The sequence below is a fragment of the Marmota monax genome, unplaced genomic scaffold (assembly GCF_021218885.2).
Source record: "Marmota monax isolate L192 unplaced genomic scaffold, Marmota_monax_Labrador192_F-V1.1 WCK01_AAM20220418_F8-fsc00408, whole genome shotgun sequence".
NCBI lineage: Eukaryota > Metazoa > Chordata > Mammalia > Rodentia > Sciuridae > Marmota > Marmota monax.
In genome coordinates this window covers 322,787-336,196 of record NW_026693691.1, presented here as the reverse complement: position 1 = coordinate 336,196, position 13,410 = coordinate 322,787, and the positions used below count along the sequence as shown (strand labels likewise).

The 13,410-nt window shown below is 32.5% G+C and overlaps 1 protein-coding gene across 2 annotated transcripts in view; it reads left to right on the top strand.

Moving 5' to 3' along the window:
• The window catches only part of Cdh18 (cadherin 18), a 319,062-nt gene extending 308,162 nt beyond the window's left edge, over window positions 1–10,900 (top strand). Inside the window, exon 11 of one of the 2 annotated variants that reach the window (XM_046459923.2) lies at window positions 6,701–10,900. In XM_046459923.2, the coding sequence (XP_046315879.1) occupies window positions 6,701–7,191 (491 nt within the window). In that variant the 3' untranslated portion in view covers window positions 7,192–10,900. The remainder of the gene's footprint in view (window positions 1–6,700) is intronic. The other variant, XM_046459924.2, reaches the window with a different exon arrangement.
• Window positions 10,901–13,410: the final 2,510 nt, after the last annotated feature.

Here is a 13,410-nt window from a genome sequence, read left to right as displayed (position 1 = left end):
ATAGCAAAAATAAAAAAAAAAAAAAAATACAGAGAGTAAAGAGTAGAACTGAGCTGTGTGAAACTTCAAAGTGATTGCCATGTCAGGAGGGATGAGATAAGAGAGGACAGCAAAGAAATCAGAAAGATAGAAATTTAGTCAAGTACAGTGTCACAAATGTACATAGGAAAGAGTATTGATGGGAATAGAGCACTGTGTTACACACTGAATCTATTCAATGTCAAAAACTGCTCACAAGTTCAACAATTTGTACCTAAAAATTATTGTTTGCAACCAGAAACATGCATAATTTGTGCAACACCATAACAAGAGCTGTTTCACTGCGGTAGGATCTTTTACAGTGTTAAGTCAGCTTCCCTTTCTATGAAACAGTGTCTGATAAGAACCACTTAAAGGATGAAAAGTATATTTTGGATCCTAGTTTCAAAGATGTAGTGCTTAGTCAGCCAAATCCATTGCTCTGTGTCTAAGGTGGAGAAAAGCATAATGATGGAAGACTATGGCCAACAAATGTGGCTCAGTTTAAGCCACTGGGAAAACAGAGAGAGAACAAGGAATCAGTGATACCAGTGACCTATATCTTCAAGCTATACACTACCTGCTTATAATTATCACTGAGTACAGTAATACTTTCAAGTTATTAAAAGATGAAATGGATTAATCCACTGCTTAACTGACAACTCTCATAAACTAATCATTTCACCTCTGGTTGGTACCTCACTGTCTCCCATGCCTTTGGGAACAACTCATATTCAAATCATAACATATAGTAAATGCATGGTACATAAGGAAAAGAGGGAAATCAGGCTTTAAAAATTTATTTATTAGTCATAACTGCTATTGTCCTTATGTATTTTTGTCGCAGTCCGGCTGCAGCAAACTAACCGGGGGTGACAAACAACTTGTGTAGATTGATACAGCAGGAGTAGGAGCCGTTTATTGTAGGACAGGAGTGGTATTTATACATTCCACACAGCTTATCTTAATTAGCATAAACTAGATACATCAGTCAACCAATAAGGAATCTCCACAATTAATGGCTCCCTGGTGTTACTTCACAAACCACTCCCTCTGGCAATATGCCAGGCGCCATCCTGACTTGTTTACAGACTCTAACATATTTTGTTTTTCTCCATAAAATTAAAAAAAGAAAAACCACAAACACACACACAAAAAACACATCCAAAACAGAAAATAAAGTCATACAGCAGCAACAGAACACTGGATCCCCTTAGAGTTCTTAACTGAAGTCACAGAGAATAAAAGTTTATGATTTTAATATAAATTATTTTAAAAAATATTTTTCTTTGTTCTTTTTAGTTATACATGACAGTAGAATATATTTTTACATATACTACATACATGGAGTATAACTTCCAATTTTTGTGGTTATACATGATGGGGAGACACACTGGTAAAACTTTTTAATTTTGAATGATAGGTTATTTGTGATCTTCAATTTTGTTTTCATTTATCATCATACAACCATTACCATTAAATATGATAAATAATTAAATGTATTGAAAAAAATCAATATATAGTTTTAAATTGTGTTATTCTAATAACATTTTAATAATTCATAAGAATAATACTTCATTTAATTAACATTTATAAAAATATATTTTAGCTTGTAAGGATAATTATTAGAACATTTGTACATTTTATATTCTCTGTCAAGAATAATAAAACACATTTTCTATTTGGTATGTTTGATATTTTTATATCAATACTCAAATATGTTTTATGCTTTTATCTAAATATTTTATAATTCTTTCTTAAGTTTTAATCAATTTTTAATGACAAAGTAATTTTTATTGCTAATGGCATTGTAAGGTTTTATTCTTTTCAGAAAATATCTGGACAACAGACACAGAATGTAATTAGAATGTAATGTATTAGACTTCATGGAAAATATATGCAATACCAACACTGGCAAGACATTACAACCTGAAATTCTAAAATAACATCCCACCCTAATGGCTATACCAATTATGAAATTAATATTTTAATATTGAAAACATATTTTAATTATAAGTTTCAGTTCATAAATTTGGCATTGGTTGTACTTATAATTACCTGATTTGGGTGACCTATTTCAGATCCTCTTGTTTTTAATCCTGAACCTGTGAATATGAGGTTTCTGATAAAAGAATCATGTAAACTCAGCTGTTAAATATTTCTATGCTCATTTTTTATGTGATTTTTCAATTTAAATATGTTCTAATTTTAGGCAAAAATCTATTGCTTATCTGAAAATAGTGCTTGGAAACCAAAAGCCTAACTTTAAACCGTACATGTACATTTTGTGAGAACCGTTATTTACTGTTGAGAGCACTTTTTATAGACCCTTTTAATCAGAAGAATGGCAAAGAATGTGGAGTGGGACTTCATGATGTATTTGGAGCTTGTTGTTGAATAGCAGAAACTGGAGCCCACAGTTTTTTTATTTTATTTTATTTTTTTAAGAGAGAGAGAGAGGAGATATTTTTTAATATTTATTTTTAGTTTTTGATGGACACAATACATTTATTTTATTTTTATGTGGTACTGAGGATCGAACCCAACCCCCCTCACATGCCAGGCGAGCACGTTACCACTTGAACCACATCCCCAGCCCCACAGTTTTTATTTCTTCTTTTTAGTTATACATGACAGTAGAGTATGTTTTGACATATTCATACAAACATGGAGTATATCTTATTCTAATTAGAATCCCAGTCTTGCAGATGTATGTGTTGTATTCATATATATACAAAAGAAAGGTTATGTCAGATTAGTTTTACTGTCTTTCCTAGTCCTATATCCCCTCCCTTCCTTTCGCATCCTCCTTTGTCTAATCAACTGAACATCTTTTTTCCCCATCTCTGCAACCTTGCTGTGTGTTAACATCTACATATCAGTGGTATGTCTGACCTTTGGTGTTTGGGGATTGGTTTATTTCACTTAGTATGACAGTCTCCAGGTTCATCCATGTAATGGCAAATGTCATAAGTTCATTCTATATGGCTGAGTAGCATTCCATTGTGTGCATATATCACATTTTCTTTATCAATTCATCTATTGAAGGGCACCTAGGTTGGTTCCATGGGTTGGCTATTGCAAATTGTGCTGCTGTAAGCATTGATGTGGCTGCATCACTGTAAAATGCTGATTTTAACTCCTTTAGATAAGAGAAGTGGCCTAAGTGGGTAAAATGGTGGTTCTTTTCCTAGGTTTTGAAGAATCTCCGTAATGCTTTCCACAGTACTTACATGGATTTGTAGTCCCACCTGCAATGTGTGAGTGTAACATTTTCCCCACATCCTTCACAATATTTATTCTTGATTCTTGCCACTCTGACTAGAATGAGGGGAAATCTCAGTGTAGTTTTATTTTTTATTTCTCTAATTGCTAGAGATATTGAATATTTTTATAATGTATTTGTTTATAGTTTGTATTTCTTCTTTTGAGAAGTGTGTGTCTAGTTCCTTTTCCCATTTATTGATTGGGTTGTTTGTTTATTTGGTGTTAAGTTTTTTAGTTCTTCTGAGGAGCAGGTGGCAAAGATTTTCTCCCATTCTGTAGACTCTCTCTTCATGTTCTTGATTGTTTCCTTTGCTGTGAATTTGCTTGTTAGTTTGATACCATCCCATTTATTGACTTTTAATTTTTCTTCTTGAACTTTAGGAGTCTTGTTGAGGAAGTCAGTTCCCAAACCATCAAGTTGAAGTGTTGGGCCTACTTTTTCTTCTAATAGGTGCAGGATCTCTGGTCTAATATTTAGGTCTTTGATTCACTTTGTGTTGAGTTTTATTCAGGGTGATAGATATGGGATCAATTTCATTCTGCTACATATGAATTTTCAGTTTTCCCAGCACTATTTGTTGAAGAAGTTAACTTTTCTCCAGTGTATGTTTTTGGCTCCTATGTCTAGTATGAGTGGTACTTTGTATAATATGCATGATTGGAGAGATTAAATTGGGGAGGGGTCATTTTAATATTTTCATTTGAGTTCCAGATTTTTAAAATAAGAATATGATTGTCAAATCTCCCTATGTAATTATTTTCTGCACTTATCATCTTAAAATATACTTTGGTATTATGATTTTTTTGAAACATAATTTAGTTCAAACTATTCATAAGTAAATTAGTAGTCTAATGTTCTTAATAGCCATGAGCTGATTTTTAAAAAAAATATTTAAAATAAATTTCCACTAAGGCTACTACTATTCATGAAGGTTCATTAAAGCCTTCACAAAGATTATTCTTTTGCCCATCTACGTAAGAATTGTCTGTAGAGTATTTGCGTTGTGCCAACTGCCACAAATATCTGCTAAAAACAAGTGGGAGAGTGCATCAGGAACACACATGTGAACTGGGTTTCAGCTTGCTTCAGTGGGTAGATTTGACTAGAGGAACCATATGTCCATGTATACCCTGAGGTCCTAATATGATGATAATAAACATCCTATTTCTCTTAAGAGTATGACAGTCTATGTTATTATTTATGTTTTGATATTATATTAAGCTGGAATGTAGCAATTCTATGAATCACTGTTTACTAGCAATAACTACCTAGAAAAGAGTGCACTGTAAATATAAAAATGTTCAAGCATCTAGCATCTATATGTTGAATGAGAAGATAAGAATTTTTTTTTCAAAACTTTTGGAGAATAAGCAAATATAAACCATCATAATAAAAAACATAGCATTACCCCCACATTTCACTCACCAAGTATGATACATACACAAGAATTGAAGCATTGCACTAAGTTTGATGAAGGATGAAAATAATCTCCATAATTCCATAATAGGATTGATTATATCTTTCCTATTATGCATGTACATAAATTTCCTTGAAATCAACAGCTAACCATTTCACCATAAAATAAAATTACTAGATTTATTAATGAAAGTAAGAATTTTCACTATAATGAATTAAGTAGTCTGTAGAAATAAGACATCCAATCTCGAACAGCCTCCTCATTTATTCATAAATATGAGCAGAAATTTTCAGTGAAGTGATAAATCTTCACCTCTGCATAAAATGAAGTTAGTTACTTGATGATGTGTTTAGGGCTTTGACTTAGAAAACTGAGAGGTGGATTTAAAGAAAAAAGTACACAGTGGTATTAAATGCATATTTATTTCATTGAGTAAAAGTAATTTTCCCCCAAATAAAAGGAATAAACATTTTTAAAGTTTAAATATAATTGGAGTTGGCAGGTAAAATGTAATGAACCCAGTTAATGTGAATTTCAGATAAAAGTGTGTGTATATAGACACACACACACAGCAGATAAAAGTATGTGTATATGCTCTCACCCTGTAAAAAATATAGAGTGCAATAATATAATATTTTGGACATATATGGCATATATGTGCTTTCTGCAATATTTTGGTATGTATAAATGCCAAATACTATATGAGGTTTACTTAATTAACATATAATAATATATAATAGTGTGTATTGTATATGTTATCATCTCACATTTACACATAATTGAATATCCTGCTTTTTAATTTTCATTTGATGAATCTAATAATCTGAAATGGCATTTGAATGCACTTCCTTAATTAGTACAATGTAAAGAACCGTGTATAGACTGTAGTGTACTCTATTGTGCCTGAAGACAGTGTATCCAAAGTTCAAGTGAGATAATCCTTTCTATTTGGTGTGAATTTAATATCTCAAACAGAAAGATTTAAAATCCTGAGAATTAGCCAAAGCAAAGTGCCCAAGGTTCATTTCTATTACTTTATCTGGTGATTGCAACATCACTGGTAATTTTAACCCACCATATTTGTTGAGAACTATCCTAAACCACTGTCCAACAGGTCACTTAGCTCCTTATTCTATATGTTTGAAAAAAAAAAAAAGTAGAACACTGTTCTGGAAATATCATTGCTTCTGGTGTGAGAAGTCAGAGTGCTAGCCCTTTCACCTACCCTCTATGGGAACAATTCTTTCCATCTTAATACACTTTTCTGCATCCAGCTTCTTCATTGTTTAATTGAGTAAAGCCAAAGTTGAGGATTAAATAAATAAGGTATGTGAAGAACATTCACAAACTAAAAAAGATACAATATAAACATATAAAATATATGAAAATAAAATTTATGTTGTGTCCAAATAAAGTAACATTCTTTTGCAACTTGATAGGGTAAATGCATTTTTATTGTCTGATACAATAAAAGGTACTGAACAAGGGAGATCAGCCTTATACAATATTATTTCTTTACTCTTTAGCAAGACATCAAATATCAAAGGGTAAAAGTAGAGGGGGCCCCTTCTTTGAATTTTAAAGGAACTCAATACATCCTGTCTTTGGCGTCTTCACCTAAAATGATTAAGTATCTATTGATAGACAAACACATTATGTTATTTTTTTTAATTCAAAATTCAATTATTTGTCCACCATTTGTTTCTGTCACATTAGACACAGAATAGTTTTTCAGTAGTCTGATTCAAGAAACCTGAGTTCCTAAGCCTGATGAAATAAGATCTGCAATTCACAATGTTCCATGGGGATGATCATTTTGTTACATTCTTAGGGCATTAAAATACCTTGAGGTGTTATTCAGGATGCACAGGTGAATGCTGTGATGCAGTGCCAGCCGAGTGCTAGAGTGTGGTGACAGGCATAGTAAATTGCTGATGTCAGATCTCCACGAATTTTCCTTTCCCCTAACTGTTTATCCTTTTTCCATTCTTCTTCAGCAATTGTAGTACTTTTTATCACCTTGAGGCGCAGCAAAAAAGAGCCATTGATCATTTCAGAAGAGGATGTGCGAGAGAATGTGGTCACCTATGATGATGAGGGAGGCGGGGAGGAAGACACTGAGGCCTTTGACATCACCGCATTGAGGAACCCTTCTGCAGCTGAGGAGCTCAAATACCGGAGGGACATCCGACCTGAAGTGAAGCTCACTCCCAGGCACCAGACACTGTCCACCCTGGAAATTATAGATGTTCAGGAGTTCATAAAGCAAAGACTGGCAGAAGCAGACCTAGATCCCAGTGTTCCTCCATATGATTCTCTTCAGACTTATGCCTATGAGGGTCAGAGATCAGAAGCTGGATCTATCAGCTCACTGGATTCAGCAACGACACAATCAGACCAGGATTATCAGTACCTTGGAGACTGGGGGCCTGAGTTTAAAAAGTTAGCTGAACTCTATGGAGAAATAGATTCTGAAAGAACAACTTAGGGGGCCAATTCTTAAAACCTTGTGGAATCTGCTTCCTCAGCAAGTGGAGACATAACCTCAGCAATGACAAAGCATAACCATGGAAACAGTACTTGAACTGAGCAAGCTGTACACAGCTCCTGTAGAAACAAGTGCCCTTTCTACAATCCAAACTGGGTTATTTAATTGGAAGAAAGCAAAATATAAAAGAAAAATGCAGAGAAAAATCTGCTGTCCTTGTGTATATTTTCAATTGCTCAATAAAGTCTGTGGTACTGTTTAATTAAGAATACCTGAAAAAAAGCCAAACACGAATATTTGTTTCAATATTTTGTGATTTCTTTTTTCCTAAAGCAAAACTACAAAAAGGGGCTCAAAATCACTGACAACTATGACTTTTAGGGGTGGTGGATTGCAAAAGGAAACTCATGAAGGTAATCATGACCTGTTTTTCCACTTTATTGAGTGGAGTCTTGAGAGCCACACACTGTTGTGACAGATCCCATTAGCCTTGTCTTGTGTTTAAATTGCATACGGTGTTCCCCCTCTACCAGACCATTCTGTCATGGACTTGTACCATTTCCCTCTGCCCTTCCCCACTTCTTTTCTCCATACAAAATTGATGGAGCATGGGGATTTGCTGCCTGCACTATAAAGTATGCAACTTCGGTGTACCAGACATGCACCGTACTGAGCAGGAGACAATAGTCTCTGTCTCGTCTGCCCTCCTTTATTTTAACAGGAGATCCTCCCCCCCATTTTTTTTAATAAATAGAATGAATTGTTGAAGGTATACTCTGAAAATCTGATACGTCAGGGAAAGATTTATTTTATAAATAGATACAAACCTTATCCTTTACAAAATGTTGAGGAACTTTTTATTTTTTTTCCCTTTATTTTAGAAAACTGAAATCAGCCAAAATTTTTGCTTCAGTCTTAATTCATTTTCCATTTTCATCATAGACAGTCATCAAAAATATGTACCTCACATGTTATCAAAGTCTAAAAGGACTATCCTTCAAGTAGCATAAACATAGACTCATGGTTGACTTATTCTTTACACGGGTTCAGACTTATCAGTCCTTACATGTTTGATGTCTACAGAGGAATATGTAGGACTGGGCACAAAAAGTAGGAGTTTCACACTTATTATCATTGGACACATGCCTGAATGTCTCTGAAATTCAGGGTCCAAAAGTGCAAGATAGAAATGGACTGACTTCCCTGCCTACCTCACAGGGCTGTTGTGAGGATCAAGCATCTGTAAAACTGCTTTACCCACTGCAAAGGATTCTGCTCCATACATGTTTGTAGACACTAATTTTCTAATTCCATTAACTTATAAATATATATTTACATACATTTTACATAAAATATTATATTATGGAAGAATGTCATGAAATCATAAACAGTGATGTTACTGCTTAACTAAATATGTAATGCATAAGTCTATTTGTTTTAATATTTTCCTAAACAATCTAATTTTCTTAATATTTCTTGGGGATTTTTGTTTTTCAAATTGTTTTGGGTAATGTTTTGTTTTTGTGTGTTGCTCTTGATCTCGAAGTAAATATTCATAGCATAATAAGTCCGATTTTCTAAGTGAGCCCATCTGTATATTCAGTTAAACTAGAATTTCTAAATTCATGAAATGCAAATTATTTGATGGGAAAATTTTTCTTTGCACTTTAATTTTTTTTTTCATGATCTAGTGTTTCCAAAAGTCACATGACATTTTGTGTAATTCTACCCATGTGCAAAATTTTGAATTTTGCCTCATGTCACAGCTGCCCTGCGCTATCATATTTCATTTTTGAGGTATGGGAAGAAAGTAAATTTAATTTGAATAATTCTCAATTTGTGTTTTAAGCCTGAGGAATAAAATGTAATTTAAGGTTTTTACAACATTTTAGCTTTCCAGATGCTGCTTTATCATTTTTTACATCATAATGGTGTGTGTTCTGGTGTAGAGCATGAATCCAAAGAGACATGAGGGCCTCGGGGAAGAGCCTATGGACACACAGGCTCTGATTATGCTAACGCTGGACTACTTTAGTCCTGAAAGGAGAGAAAACCTTAGAGATCGACTATGACCCTGATGTCTTGACTTTCCCATTCCAAAAGGAGGAGAAACATCAGGATTCTGAAGTTTATCAGGCGTTTGAATTTAGATTTTGATGAACTATCCATGGCTTCTAATTTTTTGAAATATTTACCTTGTAACTTCACTGATGAGGTTTTGAAATATAAAAAATGTGTATTTCCTTCTAACCATTTACATAAAAGTCAAAGTTCTCTGACTTGTTCTGGTACTCAAATATTTCCCTGATTTTGAAGTATCAAGCACACTAGTACAATTTGTTTTTTAATTACACATTATAGTGATGACCCATAATCTAAGCCTCTGATCTTGAATCCAAATATAAAGTCAAAATGGATCATCTGTAGTTTGGAAATATATTTTCATTTTTGTATGTTTTAAAATTCTATTAATGATAACATTCCAAGTACTGTTTTGTATATGGACTTGGAAACTAGACAAGTATATTCTTATCAGTTGAGATTGGGTCTCATTTTTTTTCTTCTATTATTCTAAATAAAGAAAATAGTGATGACTTTTAAAAGTTCTATAAATTGAGCATAATTATTATTTAAAAATAGATACATTACTATAAAATCTCCAGTTGATCAGTTACAGAATAAAGTTCTCAAAGAGTTTTGAGGGTCAAGTATATATACATCAACTCTGAGCTTTGGCCACAAAGAATCAGCCATGGACTCAAATGTCAATAATGTCACTTCACATTTCTGAAGATTCAGTTAATATTTATAGACATAAATTTTTAAAATACATTAAATTTAAATTATTTTTTTCATTAATACAGCAATTTTCAGACAGATTCTTTACAAATGGTGACTGATAAATTAAAGATTATAATATGACAATGTTTTTATCTAGGGTATTTCTTAGCAGTATTTATTAACTTCAAATACTTTGTGCAAACACCGAGAAATTAAAAGGATTTACAGAAATAACTAAAGATGTATTGTCAGAAATTATTTCTATGACAAAGCTGCACAAACACAGATTTGAAGAAGAGTTACAGGAAGAAATTATAACCAAAGTGGAGCTTTATACAGAGGTAAAGTGTGACTTTTCTATCATATGGTACAAGCAGGGGCTATTCTGAAAGAAATTGCATTCACTTAGCCATATGGGTAAACACACATACACATATGTCTTCCTGAAGAATGTTTGGGAGAATAAAGTAATATTCAAGACAGAGATGTGATCCAAATATGTGAAACATATAAAATCGTAGTGGAAGGTTCACCATAAACAGGTGACTCAAATGAAATTTTTGGCTTTTATCCAGCCTAGTGTTTAACTTCCAATGATGCAGTATGGAGCTAATTTGTAGATATGGGAACACAAAGAGAAGGAAAAAAAATGAAATAGGGTACAGCAAATTTTCTGAGATGATAAAAACACACACAGTACCTGTTGTAAACACTAAAAAGTGTTTTAACTTTGATCCTTAGGATACTACAGTTTAGGAAGAAATCTGCATAGAAACAGGAAAATGTATTGGGATCACCATTCTCAGTAATGAAGAATGTTTAATACACAATTAGTCATTGTTCTGTTTGCTCTCACTTGTTTTTACCCATAAGTTTGATTTGGTGTCTCCTTTCTGGTTTAGTTGAATGTAGGGAAAATAAGCAAAATTTCGAAGAGACTCGTTTCAGAGACACCAAAAAAGTTCCAGTTACCTAAGTTTGATAGTAAAACATTCTTAAATGCAATACTTTTGGGGAAAGTCATTATGGTTTAGCATTGAAATACCTTGATCTTGACAATTTGGAACTCTAGAGCTGGTTATTTGGGAAAAGGGAAGAGTCTCAAGTTTCAAATTCAATTTGTGCTTAGCTTCTAGGTATGTTATTCAATTGAATTACTTGACTTTCAATTTTAAGAATTAAAAAAAATAAGTCAGAGCATGTATCTTGGGAAATATATAACTGACATTCAAATTCCTCTCTCTCTCTTTCTCTCTCTCTCTCTCTCTCTCTCTCTCTCTCACTTTCTCCCTTTTACCATTTATGACTAAAAAATTAAAGATTAAAAATTAAATATTATGCAAAGGAAATAAAACCACTTTGACTTTTATTTTTTACATCATCTGCAGAAGTTAATCTTAGAAACCCTGCAGCCAAACAAATTTTATAACCATTTGAAGATGACTAGCACAGAACCCAATCACTTTTTCAGTTTCCAAATACATAACTTTAAAATGAAAATATTAAATTCAATGATTTTTAACATATCAAAGACATGTTACTATTTTGGCTTATGGCAATGAAAGATGTAGTGAGGGCTTCATTTTTTTAATAAAAAAAACTGGAAAATAAAAGACTTTTTTCTTTGTAGATGATGAAAACAAAAGGAAAAAGTTCTTACTATAGGGAAGAATGGTTACATTTATCCACTTTGCTGTGTTTATGAAATTGAAAAATTTTTGCTCTGCAACACTGCAGAGATATCAAAATTATTTTATTGATGATTAATTTTAAATTCTGAGGTGAAAGTTAATGCAGAAATGGTACATTCAAAAGTTCTTGAAATTAGATCCTCTGAGGAAGGCAAGGTGCCATTTACACATTGCATTTCATCAGATGGTTCAGTCTCATTGTCCAGCAATACTAGAAGTAAAAAAAAAAAAAAAAGGATCATTATAGTTAGTGTCACCCTAATAATTTCATCAAGGCACTTTTTCTTATTTCAAAAAAACATCAAATTGTTGTTCTAAATCATCTATTGATCTTTTCAAAATGTCATTTCAAATATCTTAGTTCCAAAGAGAAATATTTATTGAGTTAGATGCACTATATAATGCCTATATTTTTAATATAATATGTATATATTTTAATATAATATGTGTTAAATATAATATATATAATATGTTTAATATAATATGCATATATTTTAATATAATATGTGTTTAAAAAGATGACAACAAAGAAGAAAATGACAGTATTCAGGAATCGAAAGAGATATTTAAAAATATATATTCTGGTGACACTTATTATCATGGATCTAATTAAATTCTAATCTAACTGATTATATATAAATAATGAGGATCTAATTACATTTAGAGAATCGAGAACTGCATACAAAAATACAAACTCTTTTTATGTGTGGGCAATGAAATATAAGACCAAGTAGCAAGTGTTAATAGAGGCTCAGAAAGGATGCTCTGAAAGGTCATAGCAATACAATAAAATTGTTCTAATAAGGTGCAGCACTGGAAGTGTTCTTTAATTCAGGGGGAACAGCACATGGTTAGAGGGAGACAGGGTGAGATAGGAGCCGAGAGTAGCTAGAGCAAATGTGGAAATATAAATGATTCTGTAAGGACTAGAGGATTCATGCAGAGAAATAATGACAATGCAAGATGGTAAGAGAAGGTGAATATAAACTCTAAGTGATTGAATGAAATTCATTATTTAGCCAAGGTAATTGAACTTATTCTACCCCAAACAAGAAATTCATAAGGACTAGAACCCTTTTTCAGGAAACTGCATCTTTCATTTTCACCTACCAGCCAAAAAAGAGGTATTAGAGGAAAATCCTCAAATTATGTGTATCTACAGAGAAAACGGAAGACAACATTAATTTTTTTCAGAAAATAAAACTTGGGCCTAAACTACAAGAAGTTTTTAACCAGTCACATTTAACATATATTTCAGGTTTTGATTATTGGAGCCTCGTCAGTGTATCTATATATTCATCTCAGTAAAAATAAAATGAGGACAATAAAAAGTTGTATTTTTAAGAACAAATTTGGCTAGCATATATTTTTAATATGTATATATATTTTAGTTGTAGATGGACACAACATCTTTATCTTATTTTTATGTGGTGCTGAGGACCAAACCCAGTGCCCCATGTGTGCTAGGCCAGTGTTCCACCACTGAGCCACAACCCCAGCCTATTTTTAGAGGACAGTTGTGTCTCTATTCTATAGTCATTGTTTTAGGCAGGAAAATATTTTGAACTAAAAAAATTCAAAAACCAAAGACCAAATCACTTCCCTATTACAACTACAATTTTTATTCTTTAATGAATTATTCTTAATATTTAGCAACACAGAATTTCACATATTGTAGTGTTATTTCAATATTTTTACACTGAGATACATTTTCAAAATGTGACCACCCTACAGTATGATATTTCAG